The sequence below is a fragment of the Aspergillus lentulus genome (assembly GCF_001445615.1).
Source record: "Aspergillus lentulus DNA, contig: Alt04, strain: IFM 54703, whole genome shotgun sequence".
Lineage (NCBI taxonomy): Eukaryota > Fungi > Ascomycota > Eurotiomycetes > Eurotiales > Aspergillaceae > Aspergillus > Aspergillus lentulus.
Window position 1 is genome coordinate 1,077,038 of NW_028322122.1, and position 19,648 is coordinate 1,096,685.

A 19,648-nucleotide genomic window follows, 5' to 3' on the forward strand; every position below is an offset into this window, starting at 1 on the left:
GTTCTCTCCCTTGAAACCATGCGGCCGCCATGCTCAAGAAACCTAATGCCCTTTGCTACGGTGGTCTCCAACTGCTGATTCCTTCATCCTCTTCCTCCCCGCCACCCGCCTCACGCTCGGCCAAACGCCGACCATGGTGCTTTCCGTCCTACAGATTATACGCAACTGCACACGATATTTATGATAAGGATCTTTCATGGCCAACCTCGTCGTGTTTCACGCCATATGATGTGTTCAAACAGGACAGAGGCGCTCCATATTCAAAGAGCCGCTTCTACGACTTGGTGAAGATTTACCACCCGGACCGACCGTGCAATGATCATCCGCTCTGTAGACACCTCACACCTGAGGTGCGACTTCAGCGGTACCATCTTGTCGTAGCAGCTCATGAGATCTTGTCGGATCCAACAAAGCGGGCAGCCTACGATCAATTCGGTACTGGCTGGAGTCTCCATCCCTCGCGAGGTCCTCAGGCACAGTCCTCTTGGGCTAGAACAGCATCGGGTGATTACCACCCTATATACGCCAATGCGACATGGGAAGACTGGGAGAGATGGCATAACCGCCATCAGCCGAAACAGCAAGAGATCGTCGACCATCGGACCTTTGTGACCTTCATCTTTCTTCTGGTCCTTTTCGGAAGTGCCGTGCAAGCCTCCTGGATTAGCCAGCTGAGTACCGGGTATGAGGAAAGGCTCCGGGAGATCAACGAAGAGTCGATGCGACTACTTACAGGACGAAGGGAGACTACCGTGAAGCAAATGGGGTCATCACAGGCTAGGGTAGAGCATTTTCTGATACGGAGGGACCCGTCGGGATCAGGATTGAAAGAGGAAGAGCAAGCAGTATATGAAAAGGTTCTCCATTCACATAAGCAGACACCCGATGACTCTTTGAAGATTGAGGATCAGGTCCCTTCGCACTCTCAATCTGATGGTACCCAGAAACTGGTCAGAGATTTTTGATGAGTTACCTGTGCAAGTGACTGCACTGCACGATGCAATCTCAGCTATCACAAGACTGAAAAGTCTATTTGCATATACGTTGTCCTGGCAGCTTCATCTGCTCTACATAAGCATTATTCTTACTGAATGACAATCTCCATTCTTCACTGACAGGTCTTGAGGTATAAGCAGCTCATTAAGTTTGATCTACCCCGTCAACCCTCTAGGTCAACGCTCTGAATGCAAAGGCAGCAAGTTTGTGGGTTGGTGTTGAAAAGTGCTTGCAAGGCAGAGACAGATGTTGTGTCTGTTGAACCATGGGACGGGGCTAGAGAAGGTCCATAAACCATTCTGCTATGGCAGCACTATTGGTACCTTATTTAGCAGGAAACAAGACACTGGATTGCATGTAGTCTGCACTGATACAATGAGAGGCGCATTCAATACCCTGATCGCTAAGCATATGCTTTTTGATATGAAAGTATGCATTCGCCTTCTCAGGCATAAAGAGGGCAACACCAGCTCATCAGTGAGATCGGAATATGGTTCATGGTAAAGATGATGTCTGCCTTACCTTATCGTCTCAGTTGCTAGTGACTATGACCAATGAAGATACCTTCAGCATCTTCTCCTTCTGCACCCTTTGAGATACTTATGAAGAGGTATATGTCAACCCATTTGACAAGAGATTCATAATCCCCTCAACAGTATGGCGAGAGTTGAGAATCCTAACCCAGCAGTTACACACTGAATAATTTGTACACCTTTGCATAAGTCGATCAATACTCCTCACTTGTGTTTACGTCCCTAGGGTATCGCATTCATCACCCTCAGCCCTATACAAGCGCGTTAGTTCCAACCTACTTGTCTAATCAGACAAGAACAGATCCAACAGTCGCAATATATCACAAAGACATCCATGGACAAGATTTTTGCAGGCTACGCCGTCCGACAGGCCGTCCGAAGCCAGCAAAAACCCCTACAACCAGGCATGGTCGAGGCAGTGGATCGTGGGGCTACGCTACGTACCCGTTCCTGACGGACGGCGATGCCCATCTGACGGAGTGGTCGGGATTTAACAGCGTTCTGGTCAAGGATAGGAAGCTGTAAACCCATGACCAGGGGTTGCTGGAGGGTGTAACGCGCTGCAGTGTGATGGAGGTTGCTGAAGCGAAGCGGATTGAGGTGCGGCTGGAGACGGGCCCGGTTGAATTAGCGTATAAGTACGATGAGATCTTTATGTGTACGACGGCCGGGAAAGTCATGCCTATCACTTGGTTGGATGAAAAGCCGGTGAATGGGGGAGAGGTTGGGCCGGTGACCAAGACCATATGGGATGAATATTGGGATATGCACTACGATGACAAGTATAGCTTTGAGATAAAGTATACCGATTGATCGGCTTGGTTGCGTCCCTTGCCACAAACAATCTATTTCATGCACAATAAACCATCGTGGCAGTAGACTACCTTAGTAGGAGAGCACTCTTGAATCTTGACTACTTTTGAGTGCTTGCAGTTGGTCTTGGAATGTCTCCACTGGACCGCTGAAGATATTACTCTAAAAGGCAGTTTGCCCAGCACGTGCTCCGCTCTGTTTGCCGACGAATCATCACCACCAACGTAATCGACACCGGCGAATCATCGGGCAAATGCACCATTCACTCTGCACAACAGCACTATATCAATTGATGCTGATCTCGATTTCTAAATAAGCAAGCTAGCTAGTTGTCTTCTGGAACCATCGTCTCCACCTCAGGTATATAAACCTAGCGCCTACCCCACCCCATACATCTTACGAGTTACAACCACCGCAAACCAAACCTGCTTGACAACAGCAGACAAGATGGCAGCCAGCGAAAAGCGCCCCGAGATCATCGCACTCGCGCGCGAACTAAAAGACGTTCCCATGTGCGAGGAATACGAGCGCATGGTCTCCGGCATGATGTACAACCCCAACACCCCCAAACTACTCGAGGCGCGGCACCGGTGTCGCGGGCTAGCAGCCGACTACAACGGCCTGGACACGAAAACGGTGCCGTACGAGCAGATCGCCGAGAAAAGGCTGGAGCTGCTCCGGCGCGTGGTCGGCAGGGTGGGCGACGGCACGTTTATCGAGCCGCCGTTCATGGCGGACTACGGATGTAACGTCATTATCGGCAAAGATTGTTTCGTTAATTGGAAGTATGTCGTTCCCTGCAATTCATACCGGTTGGATACGCTGAACTTGACTGACGAATCAGTCTCACTGTGCTGGACACCAGCCTCGTCGTCATTGGTGACCGGGTCCAGATAGGAACGAACGTCAGCATCATCACCGCCGGCCACGACACGAGTATCCTGTCGCGGCGGAGGTGTGTGGAATTCGGCCATCCGGTCTTCATCGAGGATGACTGCTGGATTGGCGCGAATGTCGTCATTCTGCCTGGTGTCAGGATCGGACAGGGTTCGACGATTGGCGCGGGCTCCATCGTCACCAAGGATATTCCGCCCTTCTCCGTGGCAATGGGGAGTCCGTGCCGGGTAAAAAGGACGATTCCTTCGGCGGAGGAGGAAGAGCAGGACGAGACGAATCCGTTTAGAGATCTGGTGCGCGAGGATCGGTAGTGCTTGATAGCTACGGTCAGGAGCTATGATTCAACTCAGATGATAGCATCGGCACTGCATGATAGAAAGTAATGATTTTCCCTTGGTGGGTTTCTCACGTAACGCGAATACGGACGTGCTCGGCCTTTATACATCGGAATGTACTGGATGGAACGGTTCGACCTACCTTATGACGATCTGTGGCAGCCTGAGGCGATTTCGTATGAATGCCTAAAACACGGTTTTTTCCGAAAAGGAATATCAACATGATACCAACAGTTCATAGAAGGAATAAACCAATGAGTCATAGGATACTAATTCCTCTAACTGTCCCTACGAAGCCTGCCCTGGATCCGAACCATCGTCGTGGGTGCTCTCCGCCGAATCCTCCTCCTTCCACAGGACTTGTATTATTGCTGCCGAATAGAATCACATTGGACGAGATCTGCACAGATTGAGCCCCGCCACTAAGTGGCCTAGCGCATGGCGGCATGGGTACAAATTGAATCGGGCCATTCCAGGATATGAATAGCACGCAGTGGTTGCGCACAGATATACATAAATAAACCCTAGATCGACCCCACTTCACGAGCAGTGAGACGGGATCCACCAGCATAAAAAAAAGTCTCACAGCCCCTACAACAGCCAACTACTTCAGTTTGGAAGACAACACAGATCTACACAACAATACATGGAAGGCAATAGGTATCTCGGATGAATACGAAAGTACCTAGTTTAGTGCATCTTGGCTAGTTTTGAGGTACAATCAAAGAGTGAGGATATGTCAAGACAGTAATACCGGTTCAAGTGCAGGTCTTAAATTTATATACACCAGCGAGAAACGCTGCTGGTGATATAAAGAAAGTCTCGACCTACCTGGCTCTCGTTATGAGGAGCCTAGAAGCTAATGAGTCAAGCAGCCAAGGTCCTATAACCATGACTCATAAGTAACTCTGGTTGTGCACAACTCTGGTACCTCAAACGTGCAGCCTATTGGGAAATAGTGCCCTGGACAAAGACACTGGTCCTATTCTAAGTATGCTTACAAGGCACTGAATGGGGCTGTGGAATACGGGAGAGAGCCTCGGGCGGCCCGTGGGCCACAAAAGTACTGTACAGTGGACCTACCGTAGGTACTTTAGAAGCTTATTCTCTAGCATCTCATGGATTATCTTATTCTAACCATACAACTATTAGACAGATAGATATAATGATGGTATTCGGGACGTTGTACTTGCATCGCTGGAATCTGACTGGCGCATCTATCTCACGCAGGTACCCATAGTTGATGCTACGTGGCTCGCTTCAGTCGTACACACCTCTTGTTTCGGCGGTACATGACAGACCCTGCAGGTAAGGCACTGATTATACAGACATGAGATATAGCTGATAATAATGACGATCATGGACGGCAGGGATATATTCTGATAAACGTGATGGATACACTAATGGTCCACTGTAATTCTGTGGATTTCTCTTTGGCCCCATACTAGCCTGTCCTGATTGGGGCAGGTCATGGGAGAGAAACACAGCAGTGTCTGCAGGGAACGGAATACCAACTTTAAACATGACACACCTTCATAAAAATAAAGTCATACTCAATTGTAATTCTCCTGATTATTAGTAGACCTTACTGTCAGGTGTCCCAAAAGGAAATGCAGTGAAAAAGGAGAGAGCCACGTAGCATCAATATGGGTACCTGCGTTGAAGATACATAGATCCCGCCAGTCAGATCTAGCACTAGTCGATGCGAGTAAGACGCCCGAATGTGGAGGCTGAGGCTTCGTTTAAGAGATATTATTGCGCTTGACTTGTTGAAGAGAAACAAGGGAATGAAGAAATCTACAATAATAGACTCTATCGAGTATTGACTATTCTCTTCCTGCTTCCCTCGCTAATTCCCGTGTTGGTCCTTATTCCTTGGCCCTGCCGCTCTCTCTTCTTCCTCAGAATTGCCTCAGGAGTCAGGAGTCAGGAGTCAGAACTATTGAATGATATCATGGATTTCTCCAATATTTGTGCCATTAACACTCTATTACTTCACCAGGGAGTCCACTCTCTTATCAACCCTATTGTTCATAATGTATATCTATTGTCTATGGTGTACTGCCTCCAGGTACTTGGGTGGTTGGACAGGTAGCTCCGCCTCCCGCGCGGAACCAGGGTTCTTTGCCCCGTCGCCCCAGGGCAACTTTTATATAATTCCCGGGATTCTCGTAGGCAGCACTTTCTGTCTCGAGGGTAAATGTAGTAAGTAGTAGTAAGGAAAGCACGGGAATTATTGATCAGAAAGCAAACGTCACTATTAGGAAAAAAACCAGAACTGAATCCAAATTGACTCTCTTTAGGTAGGGTCTCCCATGACCTGCCCCAATCAGGACCGTCAGCCTGATGCTGTCCACGGGAACGGGCACCAAATGTGACCAGCTAGGAACTGCCACCCGCAGGCACCAGGCTGTTTACTGCTTAGGTACTCTACTAAGTGACTAGTCATTCTTCAAGGCTGGTCATCTTGCCCGCTGCAGGTACCTATCATCTGGCCCTAGTCCACCCTCAACCACCTATCACAAGAGCTTTGCGTACCTTCACAATCGTCGCGGCAACTATAACAGTTATTCATTCTATTTAAGATGGTCCTCCTCCCCTATCCTCACTCCTCACCCCTCTCTCCCTTACCTGCTCCTCCATCTCCCCTCCCTCGACTGTTTTCTCTCACTATGCCCGTTTTTCATCGTCATCTCAACATTAGCGAATCTCTTTAATCATCTTTTACACAACCGATGATCCCCGCGTAATCTTGCCATCGAAAACCAATCCGCGTGATACGAGCTAGCTACCTGGCTAGCCCACCTCTACACATAATGACCGACTGGGCTGCCAAGGTCAAGACGATCGGCCTCACCCAGGTCTACTGCACGAAGGAAAAGCCGCTGGTCGATATCGTCTTCGTGCATGGACTCAACGGTCATCCGTACAATACCTGGTCTACAAAGGAGCCCCCCGTTTTTTGGCCGGCAGATCTACTGCCCAGCCTGCTCGAGCCCTGCAAGGTCCGGATTCTCACATACGGCTACAACGCCAATGTTACTGCCTTTACCGACGGAGCGTCAAAAGATCACATTCATCAGCATGCCGAAACCCTAGCCTCAACCCTAGCTGCTAATCGCAACGTAAGTCATGTGTATCCCCTCCACCTTGACCTCGCTAAACTGCTGATTCTAGCTTCGCCACTGTCCGGATCGGCCCATCATCTTTGTTTGCCATTCACTGGGCGGTCTTGTCGTCAAGCGGGCCCTGATCTACTGCAGGAGCGTTTCGAATGAAAAGATCGAGCACCTTCGGTCGATCTTCGTCTCAACATACGGTATTCTTTTCCTGGGGACCCCACACAATGGCTCAGACGTCGCAAAATGGGGCGTGCTACTGCAAAACATCTGCAGCGCCGTGCTGCCAAAGAAGTTCATGGAGTCTTCTCCGCAGCTCATCAAAGCGCTGAGGACCAACAATGAGACTCTCCAGAACATCAACAGTCTCTTTGCCGACATCATGGGTCGTTTCCATCTCTATTTCTTCCACGAGACTCGATCCACCGACGTCAAGGGCACCCGTGAACTAATTGTGGATGAAAGCTCGGCCGCTCCTTACTTTGAAGGCGTCGAGCGAATGGGCATCGAGGCGGACCACAGCCATATGTGCAAGTTTGCAGATGAGGATGCTCCCGGCTTCGAGGCTGTAGCTGAAGCTTTGCTTCGGTACTCGCGCGATGCGCCCTTGACCATCTTTGATAGATGGGTTGAGGAAGAAAAGACCCGCTTGGTCATCCGGCAGACCAAAGCAAAAGAAATCTTCAACAACGGTATGTCCAAATATTATGTGCAAAGCGCTGTAGCCTTTACTCATTTTCGTTATAGAAAACATCAGCCCGGCATCCAGCATGCAGAACGTTCAGACACCTGGTAGGAATCAACCCCTCCTTCTTTCACCTCGGTCATCTGGTTCTGTTACCCTGCGGGAGTATGAGGTTGAGGAACCTGCAGATGCTTGATTTATGAATGATTCAGTTTGCCATGGGAGCAGTCTCTTTCCCCTTCTGAACTCATCCCAGCATTGGAAGACCTTGAGCCAGGAAACGCGTAGGCCCCTGGTTCCTCCATATCGTTTCCTGCTCCTGCTTCCAAGCAACAAGCGATGGGTAGTCGGAAGAGGGGGAGAGGAAGAGACCCATTGAAAGAAAACAAGAAAAAAAAGAGCCTTGATTTACTTGACTGCTTTGCCGGTTGACCTTACGGCACTTGAAATATTGCGTTTTTCCTGTATTATAGTTATTGCTGTGCCAAACAAGATAGCCTTCTCAGTCAGACCGTTGCTGACTTCCTCTCTCTCTTAGAACATCCTGCAAATCGACCTGCCTTGAAAGGAGGGGGTGGTGAATCCCCCGATCCCGGCCCATCCAATAGTACAACCCAGCTTGCCTTGTCACGATCATCACTGAGAGAGCCGCTGTTTGTGGTGCCAGCAGGGTTCCATCCCAATGCCACGTTTGTTGGCATGACCAGAGAGCTGGATATCTTACACGCTCGGTTATACAGAGCTAAGAAGCGGTCTGAGCGACTTGCAGCTGTCTTGATATGCGGGGGACCTGGAGCCGGAAAGTCTCACCTCGCAAGACAATACGTGTGGACTCAGCGCGACTGCTACCCCGGCGGCATATTCTGGGTCGATGCGAAATCACGAGAGTCAACTAGCAAGTGTTTCTGGGACATCGCGCAGGCTGCGAGCTTAACGGACGAGCTTGAATTCGAAAGCCCGGACTTCAAAGCGCCGCAGAAGTACGTAGAGGTGGTCCGCAACTGGTTACAAGCTCGAGAGGAGTGGCTTCTCGTCTTTGATGGTCTCAGCTTCAACCAGGAAGATGACCTGAACCATTTCAGGCAGTTTTTGCCTTTCAACAGACAATGCAGCATTATGTACACCTCGGTGGATCGAACACTGCGAAAGAAACAGCGCTTGTACGAGCCTTATTGCCTTCAAGTGCCCCCTCTGTCGATCGAGGATGCGTGCAAGCTCTTGTTCAAGGATTTGGGAATCAAGAGACCCACCAAAGAGCAGGTCCGCAAGGCAACTGAACTGGTCATGCACTATGAGTGTTTACCCCTGGCCATCCATGCGATCAGTCACCGCCTCAGTGCGACGTCCAAGCCAATTGAAAGGTATCATATTAACTCGCACCTGACCGATGAAAAGCTTGCGGAACCATTCCTCAGTATTATGCACGACCTCTACCGGATGGGGCATTTCGAGGCCCTGAACCTGATCAATCTCCTCTCTTTCCTTGGACACCATGTGCCGCTGGGGCTCATCAACCTGGGCAAATCAGTTCTGGAGACCTGGAATGTCGAAATTCTCACAAGCAGTAGGCCCGGGGAGCGGGGAGATATCGACACGACTTTAGGGATCTTAATTCGTTACGGTCTAATTGAGAGGACCTCCGACGCTTATGTTTTAAAAGATCTTTCCCCGCAATCCGAGAAGGAACTGGTATTCGACCCCAGAGCCGTGGCGCCCGAGCTATCCGAATCGCAAACGGAGAGCAGTAGCCAAGAAGCCAGCTTCTCCATCTATCAAAAGGCGGGTTCGATCGATGTTATTAAGATCCATAGCGTGGTTCAGGGATTCTGCCGCGACGAATTGAAAATCATGGATGAAGAGCAAAGGAAGCAGTCATCGAGGTTAGAGGCTCGACGAGGGTCCGCGGCTGGATCAGTCCCTGAATCAGGGTCAGGCTCTGGAGTCATCAAAGCCGAGGCCGGCTTCTACGAATCATGGCTCGTCGTGGCCATCCGCCTTCTCTGCAAGTCGTACGAGAACGCAAAAAAGCGCATGGATTTAGTCGATGATTACGGCCTGGTTAAGGATTACCGGGAATATGAAACTCACGCATCCCGGTTAATCGAGAACTTTCCGAAACGAGCCTCAAAAGAGAAAATCGTTCAAGAGGCGCGTAACGACTTAAAACAACTGATGAGGAGCATCTCCAGCGAAATTGAACGCCTGTCACCCCATTCTTCACAAGACTCCATTCGCAAACACCGTTCCGTGTTTGATAGGTCAAGCAGCTCGTCATCGTCCGTGCCGGATTCTGACGAGAGCCCGTCGAGGCAACTAACATGGGACCTCGGCGTCGAATCGGCGAAAGTTGAGTCACCGAAGGAGCTACCAGCTACGGCGCACGGGTTCAACCTGAGCCCCTTCCTCCCTCACATTTTTCGCGAGTCGAGTAGCGAACACGAGGCCGAGAGAGCCAATCGGGAGAAGATGGAAGCGTCTTCGCTCTCGCAGATAAGCCAGGCTACCGAAAAGCCATCAATTGCTTCAAGCCCGCCACGGGACGATCACGGCTGGCAGGTGGTGGAGAAGCCGCAGAAACCTAAGCCTGGGAAGGAGAGACAGCCGAAGCAGCGCCCAAAGTTTCCCACCCACATACATGGCTCCAAACCGGCAGCTCCTGTGCTCAAGGTATTCCCTGTTGAAGGGAGGAGTGCGTCAAGCAGTAGCATGGAGAAAGGCCGCAGTAGTTCTTCCGTCTCTGCCACGGAAGCACTGACATCGGTGCAGAGTGCCAGCCCTCGCCGATCCGAGGAAGATCTGCCTACCAGTCAAGCAAACCGGACATGGGCAGCCGTGGTCGCCAAAGCCAAGCGCGTTGCAGAGACACGAGGAGCTCCTTCGTCATCGCCAAAACAGCGGCCCTCATCGTCACCTGGGGAGACGAATCGCCCGGGTTTGCCCGTGCCAAAGCCGTTGGAAAGCAAATCTTCGGGTGAAACGTTGGGAACCAGTATCACAGAGCCACGCTTCCAGGAAGACCGATTGAGCCGATCCACATACAGTGAGCCAGGTCCAGAACTTCTCACACAGCAGCTGCACGCACTCGACTTGGGAATTGCACCAGATTCACGCTACCACTACCGTCACTTATCCACGTCAATGACAGCGGCGCCGTTGAGAGACATGTCGGCCAGTACCCCGTCGATTTTGGCGTTCCCCCCACAGCCGCTCCCGTACGAGAATGACATCGAAATCACGGTTTCACGACGCTTGAATGCGAGCAACATGCCGCCACCGCCGCCTGTTAGTCAGTCGGCCGCCACGTTTAGCCCAATCGCCCCCTTCCAAGCCACACACCATTCGATCACACACCCATCTGCCATCATGCCGGGTGCCTCACCGCCGGTTTCGATCGTCACTGATGGAATCGGAAACACTGGTTACACATCTGACCCGCCTCCCGCTTTGGAGCCATTGTCACGAGGACCTTCGGGGCAGTCTTACCAGTCCTGGTCACCAGAACCGGAACCAGAGCCCATGCGCCTTCCACCGCGGCTCGTCCCCTTGCCCTCCAACTCCGTGGTGTATATGCCCCAACAACAGACGCTTTCTGGGGCTGGCGGCTGGATAGGTGATGTGCAGCAACCAGCGAGCCTGGGGAGTGTCGGCTCACCCGAAGACCTAGGGATTCTCCACTTCGGGGCCCATCGAGTTGATGTGCGGGATGCTCGGCAGAGGCTCGAAGTGGGTGGGCGCTATCAGGTTTCTGGCACAGCGTGGCAACTATATCACTCGAATAGGTCGGGTCCTCTCATCCGTCCGAGTCAGGATGCGTTGGCCGGTACAGCCACACAGGGAACATACGTTCGGCGACCCCGAAGTGGCAGCACCCCAATGCATCCTGAGTAAAAGATTGATTTTGATTTGTCACTGGGATGACGAGAAAGCAGGTTTGAAGAAGAATCAGGGCAAAAAGAAAATAAAGAAAGCATCAGGCAGGTACTGGTGCAAATGCATATGAGCACAGGTTGGAGTTATGCACTGTCAGCATCCGCTTTCATATTAGCATTGTCATTCAGCATTTTGAGCACTTTGATGGAGGTCCATGCATATAAGATGGGAGATAGAGCAGCATAGGCAACAGGCGTTTACTGTTCCCTCGGGCTTCTATACCTGCTTTCCTTTTCGATGTTTGGCATACCCTTGTTATGGAAGAGACATGGTGCATCTCATGGTAATAGTCATAGTGATAGGATAAATGGACGCCTTGGTTAACAGGCACTAGTATGCCTGAGGCCAAGGGTTAATGTTATTGCAACTTTCAGGACAAAGCCCCAACGCTGACCGAATTCGCAACTTAGGCCTTTTGGTCTGAGAGTCGAGTTAGTTCCTACAAGCTGATGCTATTCTAGAACCTATGGATATCCGGATACTAGACAGTGCAAGAGTCGGACTGTTCCTGGAATGAGTTTGTGTGAGCTTCATACTTATTTGTCATCTCTTGGTCTCAACATATCCACTTTTGTCTCCACACCCTCTGCTTCTTATTCCTCAATAACAGCTCTGGACCAGATTGAAAGAAAATCTGCTACATGCTACTACACTGAGCGTCAAGAGCCTGCGCTGTTTCAGGTCAGACACACCGTCCTGTCTTGACCGATAAAAAGGGCTGATAGATTGGCATAGTCCATGGTACGATTGCCATTCGGAGGCACACGTAGACATACCATCAGACAGCGAGGGCTATGCTTCCATATCGAATGTCGACCAGGCTTGAGGGAACGATCGTTTCGAAGCAAAGAGCAGACGATTCCATGATCTGCGTTGCCGAAATTGTTCCGCAAGGGGCAGTGGGTACATCTAGCAACAACACTTCTCCTCGAGTGAGAAAAGATCTACACATCTCTGCAGTTTAAGATACTTCCATTTGAGGAAGTTGGTTCAGCTCCTCAAAGGTCTCCTCCGTTTGACCAGGCTGGTATTCCTCATGCTGCACATGGCCCAGCATATCTCAAATCTGTACGCCTAGGGACCATGCCATTGGCAACGGAAAGGTTCACTTGTATATGTGATAAGAGGCTTAATTCGATGCACTTTGCTTAGCATTCAGAAAGCAAGTGTGATTGAAGTAATTAGCATCTGGCCCAAGCTTTCTGTGCCACCATCAATGTTGACCAATGTGCTGGATTGCAGTCTACGTCTAGCCTCCCTGGCACGTTGTACAAGGCAGTGGAGAAGATGAAGACAACGAGCAATTTGCGCTTTACAATCCAGCATCTTGCGTGCTTATCTTCAGATGAGTATGCATTGAAGGCTGTGGAATGAAGCATCCATAGGGTATGAATGGGTACGCTCTTGATATCCCTTACTTCTATTTCATACCAGCTCCTGAATGTGCCCCTCATTCCACTACCCGGCTGATAAGGAATTCATATATTGCAATGCGATAGTCCAGCTTTACAGCAGGCTTTAATATCTTCGAGAGCTGGGAACAGGGTTGCAACATGGTCGTTTCCAAGACTGAGAGATCCGGTCCAGCAAGCGTCCTGGCTGCTGACGATGCCTTGCCACAAGCACAAGGACAGCAAAGGGAGCTCCCACAGCAATTCTCTGCGAGCTCAGCTCTAGCGTTTGCTTATATTGTCACAAACTCCTGGGTTGGTTATTCGGGGACCTTCTCCACTGCGTTACTGGCCGGGGGAGGGCCCGCCGTTTTCTATGGTGTTATAGTGGCTGGGATCGTCTGCACTATCATCAGTATGCCTGCGTTCCTGAATTGCCTGTAGTCCGCTGATTCCGATATGCTATCTCAGCCCTGGGTCTAGCCGAGTTGGCATCAGCGTTCCCTTCGAGCGGAGGACAATACCATTACACCTATATGGTCTCGTCACCAAAGACTCGGACACCCTGTGCTTTTGTATGTGGCTGGCTCAGCTGTCTTGCCTGGTGTCTGACCACAGTGTCTGGCACCATTTTCACCGGTATGGTCTGAGTCTCTGTGAGACTTGAGCAGGCTCAACTTACAATGACAAGCTCAAGCGATTCTCGCACTCGTCTCGTTCCTAAACAAGGACTATCAGCCTAGGCAGTGGCAGACATACCTCGTCTTTCTTGCTCTTGTTATACTGGCAACGGCAATGGTGTGCCTCCTCGCGCACTGGCTGCCGCGACTGCAGGAGATCATGTTCTGGAGCAGCATATCTGCCTTTGTCGTGTGTCTCGCCGCCGTTCTCGGAATGAGCAAAAGCAAGCAGCCTGCGCGCGTTGTCTTCACCCAGTACGAGAACGAGACGGGGTGGCCCGACGGCTTGTCGTTCCTCATAGGGCTCGGGACCTGCATGTACCTGTTCGGAGCTACCGACGCAGCGACACATATCGCCGAGGCATGTCTCATTAACCCCAAAAAAACCCCCCCGCCGCACTTCGAGTGACTAGCACTGACTATTCGCAGGAGGTCCCGGATCCAGGCAGGAATATTCCCAAGGTAATGTGGCTAACGCCCATGATCGGGATCGCCACGACAGTGCCCTTCGTCGTGGCCACCTTATTCGCGACGGTCGACCTGGGCGAGATCGTGCGGTCCAAACTACCCATCCTGACCCTGTACCATCAAGCGACGGGGAGCAAAGACGTAGCCGCCATTTTCACCGTCTGGCTTATTTTCAATTACTTCGGAGGCGTACTCGCCGGGGTCGCGACATCCGGCCGCATGACGTGGGCGTTTGCCCGGGACAACGGGCTGCCCTTCTCCAGCACCTTAGCCACAGTGCATCCGCGCTTCCAAACACCAGTCGCCTCGACCATTGCCTGTGCCGCGCTGATGGCACTGTACGGTCTGATCTACATTGCGTCCAGCACGGCATACAGCAGCATCGTCTCGATGGCGATCCTATCCATGAACGTGACATACGTAATCCCGCAAGGCATTCTGCTCTTCCGAGGACGGGAGAAGGTCCTTGTCGCCCGCTACTTCGATTTAGGGCGGTATGGGGTCTTTGTCAATGCGTTCTCGTGTGTATGGGTTGGTCTGTATACGGTTATCTTCTGTTTTCCGACAATCATGCCGCCCACGCCGTCGAATATGAACTATCTGGCTCCGGTTGTCGTCGTAATCGTCGTCTTGATTCTTGTGGTGTGGTATGGTGCGAAGAAACAGACGTTTTTTGGGCCGGTGAGTATCTAGCAGAAGTGTCGTGTGGCAGTTTACTGATATGGTTCCAGAGTGTTGTGATTGCAGATGCTCTGGCCCAGGAGTCGAGCATTGCAATCGTGTCGAAGCGAGCCGTCCCCTAGTAGATGGCCTCGTCTATTCAACGTTCGTTATGCTTCTTAAGTTAGATAGCATACGTAAAATTTGAGCAATGCATAGACTGTACCATTACAGCAAATAAATGCCATCTCGTAGAATTCTACCCATCTACCTCCCCCGGAACGCAGGCTTCCTCTTCTCCGCAAAGGCCCTCAGCGCCTCATACCGATCCTCCGTCTCAATCACCCCATTATACGCCTCATTCTCTGCCGCCTCGCCCCGGTGATACCCCGCAACCGCCTGAATCGCCTGCTTGATGGCAATCGGGCCCCCCTCACAAATATCCAACGCAAGCTTAATACTCTCCCTCAGCACCTTCTCCCTCGCCACCCCTTCCTTCCCTTCCTCCTCCGGCAAGATCTCCACCAACCGATCACAAAGACCCAGGAAGTACGCCTCAGGCCCGGACACCCGTCGCCCCGTGAGAATCATGTCCCTTGCGCGGTTCACCCCAATCAACGCAGGGAGGCGATACGTGCCCCCGGCGCCGGGGATAATCGCCAGCCGGGTCTCGGGTAGACCGACGATAGCAGACGACCCGAAGACGCGCAGGTGCGTGCACAGCGCGAGCTCGAGACCGCCGCCCAGTGCTGTGGAGGAGATGGCGGAGATGGTGGGGATCTGCAGCGCGGCGAGGTCGTGGAATGTGCCGCGGAGTTTGGTGAGGAATTCGTTTGTCCTTCCCCAAGTCAAGATTAGATGCCTAGTAATGCAGATGACCCGGTGAGTGACGGGGACTTACTCCTCCTTTGTCATCCTGGCGCGCTCTTTGAGGTCTGCGCCGGCGCAGAAGGCGGCGTCGGCGTTGCTGGCGATGACCAGGGCGCGGGTTGGGCCTGTGCCGCCCTCGGCGGCGATGGAGTGGATTTGCTTGGAGAGGGAGTCGAGGAGGTTTCGCGAGAGGGCGTTACGGGCTTTGGGGCGGTTGAGGAGCAGGACGCGGATGCTGCCGGAGCCTGGCGCGGGGACTTGTTGGGTTTGGATGACGGCGTCGTCGGTGCTGGTGCTGTAGCGGGAGATGGTGACGCGGAGCGAGACGATGCGAGGGGGCCTCGAGAGAGCGGGTGCGAGGCGTGGGAGTCGGGGAGGCATTTTCAATAGCGATTGGACTTCAGAATACAGACCTTGAAATAGGTAAGATTGAGCACAGTCGGAAATGAAATCAAAGAATCAAAAAGATGGTGGTTGAATGCTTCTTCCGTCGTTCTCCAACTCGCGGGGAAAGCTAAAGCTTTACTCCCGCTGTGGGGAACCGAAGTATGCCGCGGATAAGCGGATGATCATTTGGACAGTGGATGACAAGCGAAAGATATCTATCAGCGAAAGGGTATCTATCAGATTGACTACAACTAAATGGATATATATATATATATACAGAATCTAATGTACAGAGTGCTAAGGTTCCCAGTGTAAATACTCCCATACCTCATCGTCACTTGGCCAAGAACCCCAAAGCGGAGTCGCCGCGACAATCCCATGTGCCTCTTGCAGCTTCGAATCGGACACGCTCGCGCCTGAATCTGTGACATCGTTGGAGAGAGGGTCTCCCTCGGCCATTGACTCCGACGGCAGATTGTCAGATTCTCTCCGAGGTCGCTTCCCGCTGTACCCTTCGAGGAACACACGTAGTGCAACCAGCGTACGCCGCATCATGCGATCTCCGTTCATATGCTCATCAGCCGTCTCTTTGAGGGTGGCAGCATTCTGGCTCATCCAGCGAAGCAATTTCAATAGGCCGTCATGATCCCCAGCCAAGCCTAGCGCTCTGACGAATGTGTGTAGAACGGCTGGAGAAGGCACGTGAAGCATAGGAGGAACAGCAACCGGCGAACTCGTAGCACTCTCAAACGTGCCTGCCGAGCGCTCACCGAAAGGGGCGTCTTTCGGATCCGAAAGGACAAGCTGGTCAAAGAGTTCCTTGAGAATGGCAAGTCCACTCTGAACCATGTCCTCAAAATGGGGGCGTAGTACCTTGGAGTGTTTGATGCTTCCTCGCCGTGCTGCTTCGTGAACCATCGCCAGGCCTTCTTCTGCGGCATTTGGATGTTTCAAACCTGCCATCACAGCCTTTGAGAAACTTGCGCAAAGGACCTGATGTCCCTGCAGACCAGGGTCGATGGCACGTTCTTTCATCCAACCGATGACCTCGACCATCTCATACCAAGCAAGCACCCGTTGCGCACTGCGGCTCATTCTGCGATATGGCGTTCTGATGCGATCCTTGCTCAGCGCTGTCAAGAGATGAATCCACGGAGGGGTGAAACGGGACTTTCGAAGTTTCAACAACTGAATCGCATGCGACAAGGTTTTGGGATGCTGCAAGGTACCGCTTCCTCCCGATGTATGAATATTGGAAAACAGCGTCGAGGTTTTCGACTTGTTCGGATGAATACTACTCATGATAATGGGGAAGAGATCGGCAGTGCGAATATCATGCCGTTCCAGGTGCAAGGAGTCAAGACTCGAAAAGTTGCAAAGAAAGCCTATGAAAGACGAGAAGAGGTAGTCGGGCAGTTCATCCAAAACCTTCGAATCCAACGCATCATAATCTGATGTACGTTCCCACACAGTGCACAAAGCTTGAATTTGTTCGTTCGACAAGTCACTGCAACTGAGATAATCCAATCCGTAATTGAATGCCGGCGCAGACCGCAGAAGCAAAGCCAAAAATCTCCCGGATGGACGGATACCTTGGGAAAGCATCTGTTTGAGAAGCTCTTCCAGGGTAGGAGGCTCCGTGTGTACATAAATCAAATCGCGGGCGGAAGCAGGTTCCGGGAAGACTTCCAGGCCATCGCCTGGTAAAGAATGACTGATATGGTCAAAGTCATTCTCCAGAGCTTTTCTCCGGAAAATCAATTTCTCAGCCATTGCGACATAAATACTTGCTCGCGGCGGTAGGCCTTGATCTTGATATGAAAGAAAGCAAGCCCAGGCCTCCCGAACCGTGCGCGTGGCGCGGATTCGGGCCACCCAGACCGCATGATGATCCGGCTTGCTTCCTGCAGGCCCACGTAGCAATTGCGGTCGACGCATCAAGGCCCTAGTTTGAACCGTCGGGCTTTTGTCCGTGTCCCAGCCGGCCAAGATCGCAGAAACCTCTTCCCAGCGAGTGTGAGAGTAGCCGGCCTCTCTCATCTGAGCCATCACGCGCATGGCGCGACTCTTCATTCCTTCGTTCCCTCGCTGAGAGTCGATTCCAAGCTTTTCTTCCTTCCACGGTGGCCACGACGGTGCCTTTAGTTCTGCCGATTGCCGTTCGGCGGACGTCTTCTTGTGCGCCAGTTGCACAGCAATGATACCTTGGTAGCCCTGCCGCGTAACCGGAAGGACAGGATTGTGTCCTGCCATAGCCTTGAGAAGTTCGAATTGAGCTTGTTGCTGTACCGAAACAAACTTGAAAGGGCCTGCTTTGCAAGGTAACGAGAGCAGCCAGAGACATGCGTTGAACTTGTCAGCCATGAACTGATTCCTTCGGTGTCTGGCAATCTCCGAAATTTCTTGGTCGTTTCTTAGCAGAGTCAGATAGGATGCGAAGGCGCGCGCGATGGTGAGCTGGGCCTGTGGCCATACTTCCCGAGCATGACGAAGCAGGCGGGTAACGAACGCAAAACACGTAGTAGGGTCGATGAGGAGTTCTGTCTGCTGTGAATCAAGGCTGTTCTCGAGCTCCTGAGCAGTGCATTGTACGTGCTTGAGGGCGTCGAAAGGCGGAATTTTTCGGCCAGTGATGATGTGCAGGGAATATATTAGAAGCAGGCGAAAAGTCTTCGCATCGAGGCTTTGTCTGCGCAGGAGAAGTAGAGGGATGAACGGAGGTATGCGCCGCGATTGGGAACCGGGTCTGGCTCCCTCAGCAGACTCAGCCATCAAAATTCGGAGAGCAGCCTCGTGAGATGTGTTGCTTCTGAGAATCCATGACCAGAGCAACACATCGCCGGGGCTGCAATGCCGTGCCGTCAAATATTCGATGATTTTTGGCGGAAACGCCTGTCGCAATACGGCATCCAGCTCTGGCGTCCCTTCGGTATCATGATGTGCTCTATGTACCCGACCCAAGATCGGATCCACAAACTGTATCCAATCCGCAAGAATAGTCTGCAACGATAATCTCGGTTGTTTGCGAGGCGCTTCTTTCTGTCGTCTCCCATAGTCGTTCACGATGAGATTCAAAGGCTGCGTCTGACCGAGTCCATCTCCGGTCCTGCGTGCAGAATTATGGAGAACATCGAGTAGATACTGCGTAGGGGTCAAAATAGAAGATCGTGTTCCCTTCACTTTTGTGGCCTTTCGAGAAGACGTCGCTTTCTTTTCGGTCTGTTCCGTGAAAGTTGCATTGTGCTCGGTAGAATATAGATTGACAATTGACGGTGAATTGTCCGATTCGCCGGAGCTTTCGTTACGTCCGCACAGATGATTCGAGCCGGAGGGTGAAAACGATCGGCTCAATTGAGACTGATTTCGGACCCTACACCAAAAGTCATGCCAACGATCTTCCTCGCCAGTTGCATCGATCAGCCGCTCATTCTCTGGAGGAGCGGCAGTGCTGATATAACTGTATTCCCGGAACAGCCCCGCAGAACACAGGAAGCCATTGCGACGCCGCTTCGTCTGATATGTAGGACGTGAAAAATTTTTGGAGGAGCGGTCCTAACCGATCAAATGATGAGCCATTAGCAAAGCTTCCATATAGCCATTAGTTTGCCCGGAAAAGGTCCAACCACGCGTACCTTTGGCCATGGACAATTGTTAATCAAATGCGCCGCTCTCAGAGAGGCCCCCGAGCGGCTCGGAACATGATTGAAGACCGATGACATCCATGAAGAGAATCATGAGGAGGCTGCTGAGGAGCCAGAAAAGGAACCAAAGAAGCCTCCGGACACAGCTAGGAGCATCAATTAAAATGGGTTGTAGGGTTGAGAAATAGTAGACTACTACACCCAGTAACTCTGGAACTCGGAAGGAAAATGCTGGATCACGTG

The 19,648-nt window shown here is 51.6% G+C and overlaps 6 protein-coding genes across 6 annotated transcripts; 4 read left to right on the forward strand and 2 right to left on the reverse strand.

Moving 5' to 3' along the window:
* Positions 1-29: 29 nt before the first annotated feature.
* On the forward strand, positions 30-2,342 carry ALT_1641 (J domain-containing protein; the record flags this gene model as incomplete). The annotated part of the gene is made up of 3 exons (XM_089599190.1): positions 30-936; positions 1,900-2,050; positions 2,096-2,342. 3 exons carry the CDS (start codon positions 30-32, stop codon positions 2,340-2,342), a joined length of 1,305 nt encoding a protein of 434 aa, XP_089456336.1.
* Positions 2,343-2,789: 447 nt separating this feature from the next.
* ALT_1642 (sugar O-acetyltransferase) lies at positions 2,790-3,550 on the forward strand (the record flags this gene model as incomplete). The annotated part of the gene is made up of 2 exons (XM_033562338.2): positions 2,790-3,127; positions 3,187-3,550. 2 exons carry the CDS (start codon positions 2,790-2,792, stop codon positions 3,548-3,550), a joined length of 702 nt encoding a protein of 233 aa, XP_033418229.1.
* A 2,840-nt stretch (positions 3,551-6,390) lies between these two features.
* Positions 6,391-11,266, forward strand: ALT_1643 (alpha/beta hydrolase; the record flags this gene model as incomplete). The annotated part of the gene is made up of 4 exons (XM_033562337.2): positions 6,391-6,699; positions 6,752-7,385; positions 7,441-7,485; positions 7,917-11,266. 4 exons carry the CDS (start codon positions 6,391-6,393, stop codon positions 11,264-11,266), a joined length of 4,338 nt encoding a protein of 1,445 aa, XP_033418228.1.
* Positions 11,267-12,861: 1,595 nt separating this feature from the next.
* On the forward strand, positions 12,862-14,650 carry ALT_1644 (putative GABA permease; the record flags this gene model as incomplete). Its single annotated transcript, XM_089599191.1, has 5 exons — positions 12,862-13,114; positions 13,171-13,338; positions 13,391-13,744; positions 13,825-14,528; positions 14,579-14,650. 5 exons carry the CDS (start codon positions 12,862-12,864, stop codon positions 14,648-14,650), a joined length of 1,551 nt encoding a protein of 516 aa, XP_089456337.1.
* A 124-nt stretch (positions 14,651-14,774) lies between these two features.
* On the reverse strand, positions 14,775-15,758 carry ALT_1645 (putative mitochondrial methylglutaconyl-CoA hydratase (Auh); the record flags this gene model as incomplete). The annotated part of the gene is made up of 2 exons (XM_033562600.1): positions 14,775-15,345; positions 15,409-15,758. 2 exons carry the CDS (start codon positions 15,756-15,758, stop codon positions 14,775-14,777), a joined length of 921 nt encoding a protein of 306 aa, XP_033418491.1.
* Positions 15,759-16,061: 303 nt separating this feature from the next.
* ALT_1646 (uncharacterized protein) lies at positions 16,062-19,483 on the reverse strand (the record flags this gene model as incomplete). Its single annotated transcript, XM_033562599.2, has 2 exons — positions 16,062-19,316; positions 19,397-19,483. The coding sequence occupies 2 exons, from the start codon at positions 19,481-19,483 to the stop codon at positions 16,062-16,064; spliced, it is 3,342 nt and encodes a 1,113-aa protein (XP_033418490.2).
* Between the last annotated feature and the right edge of the window lie 165 nt (positions 19,484-19,648).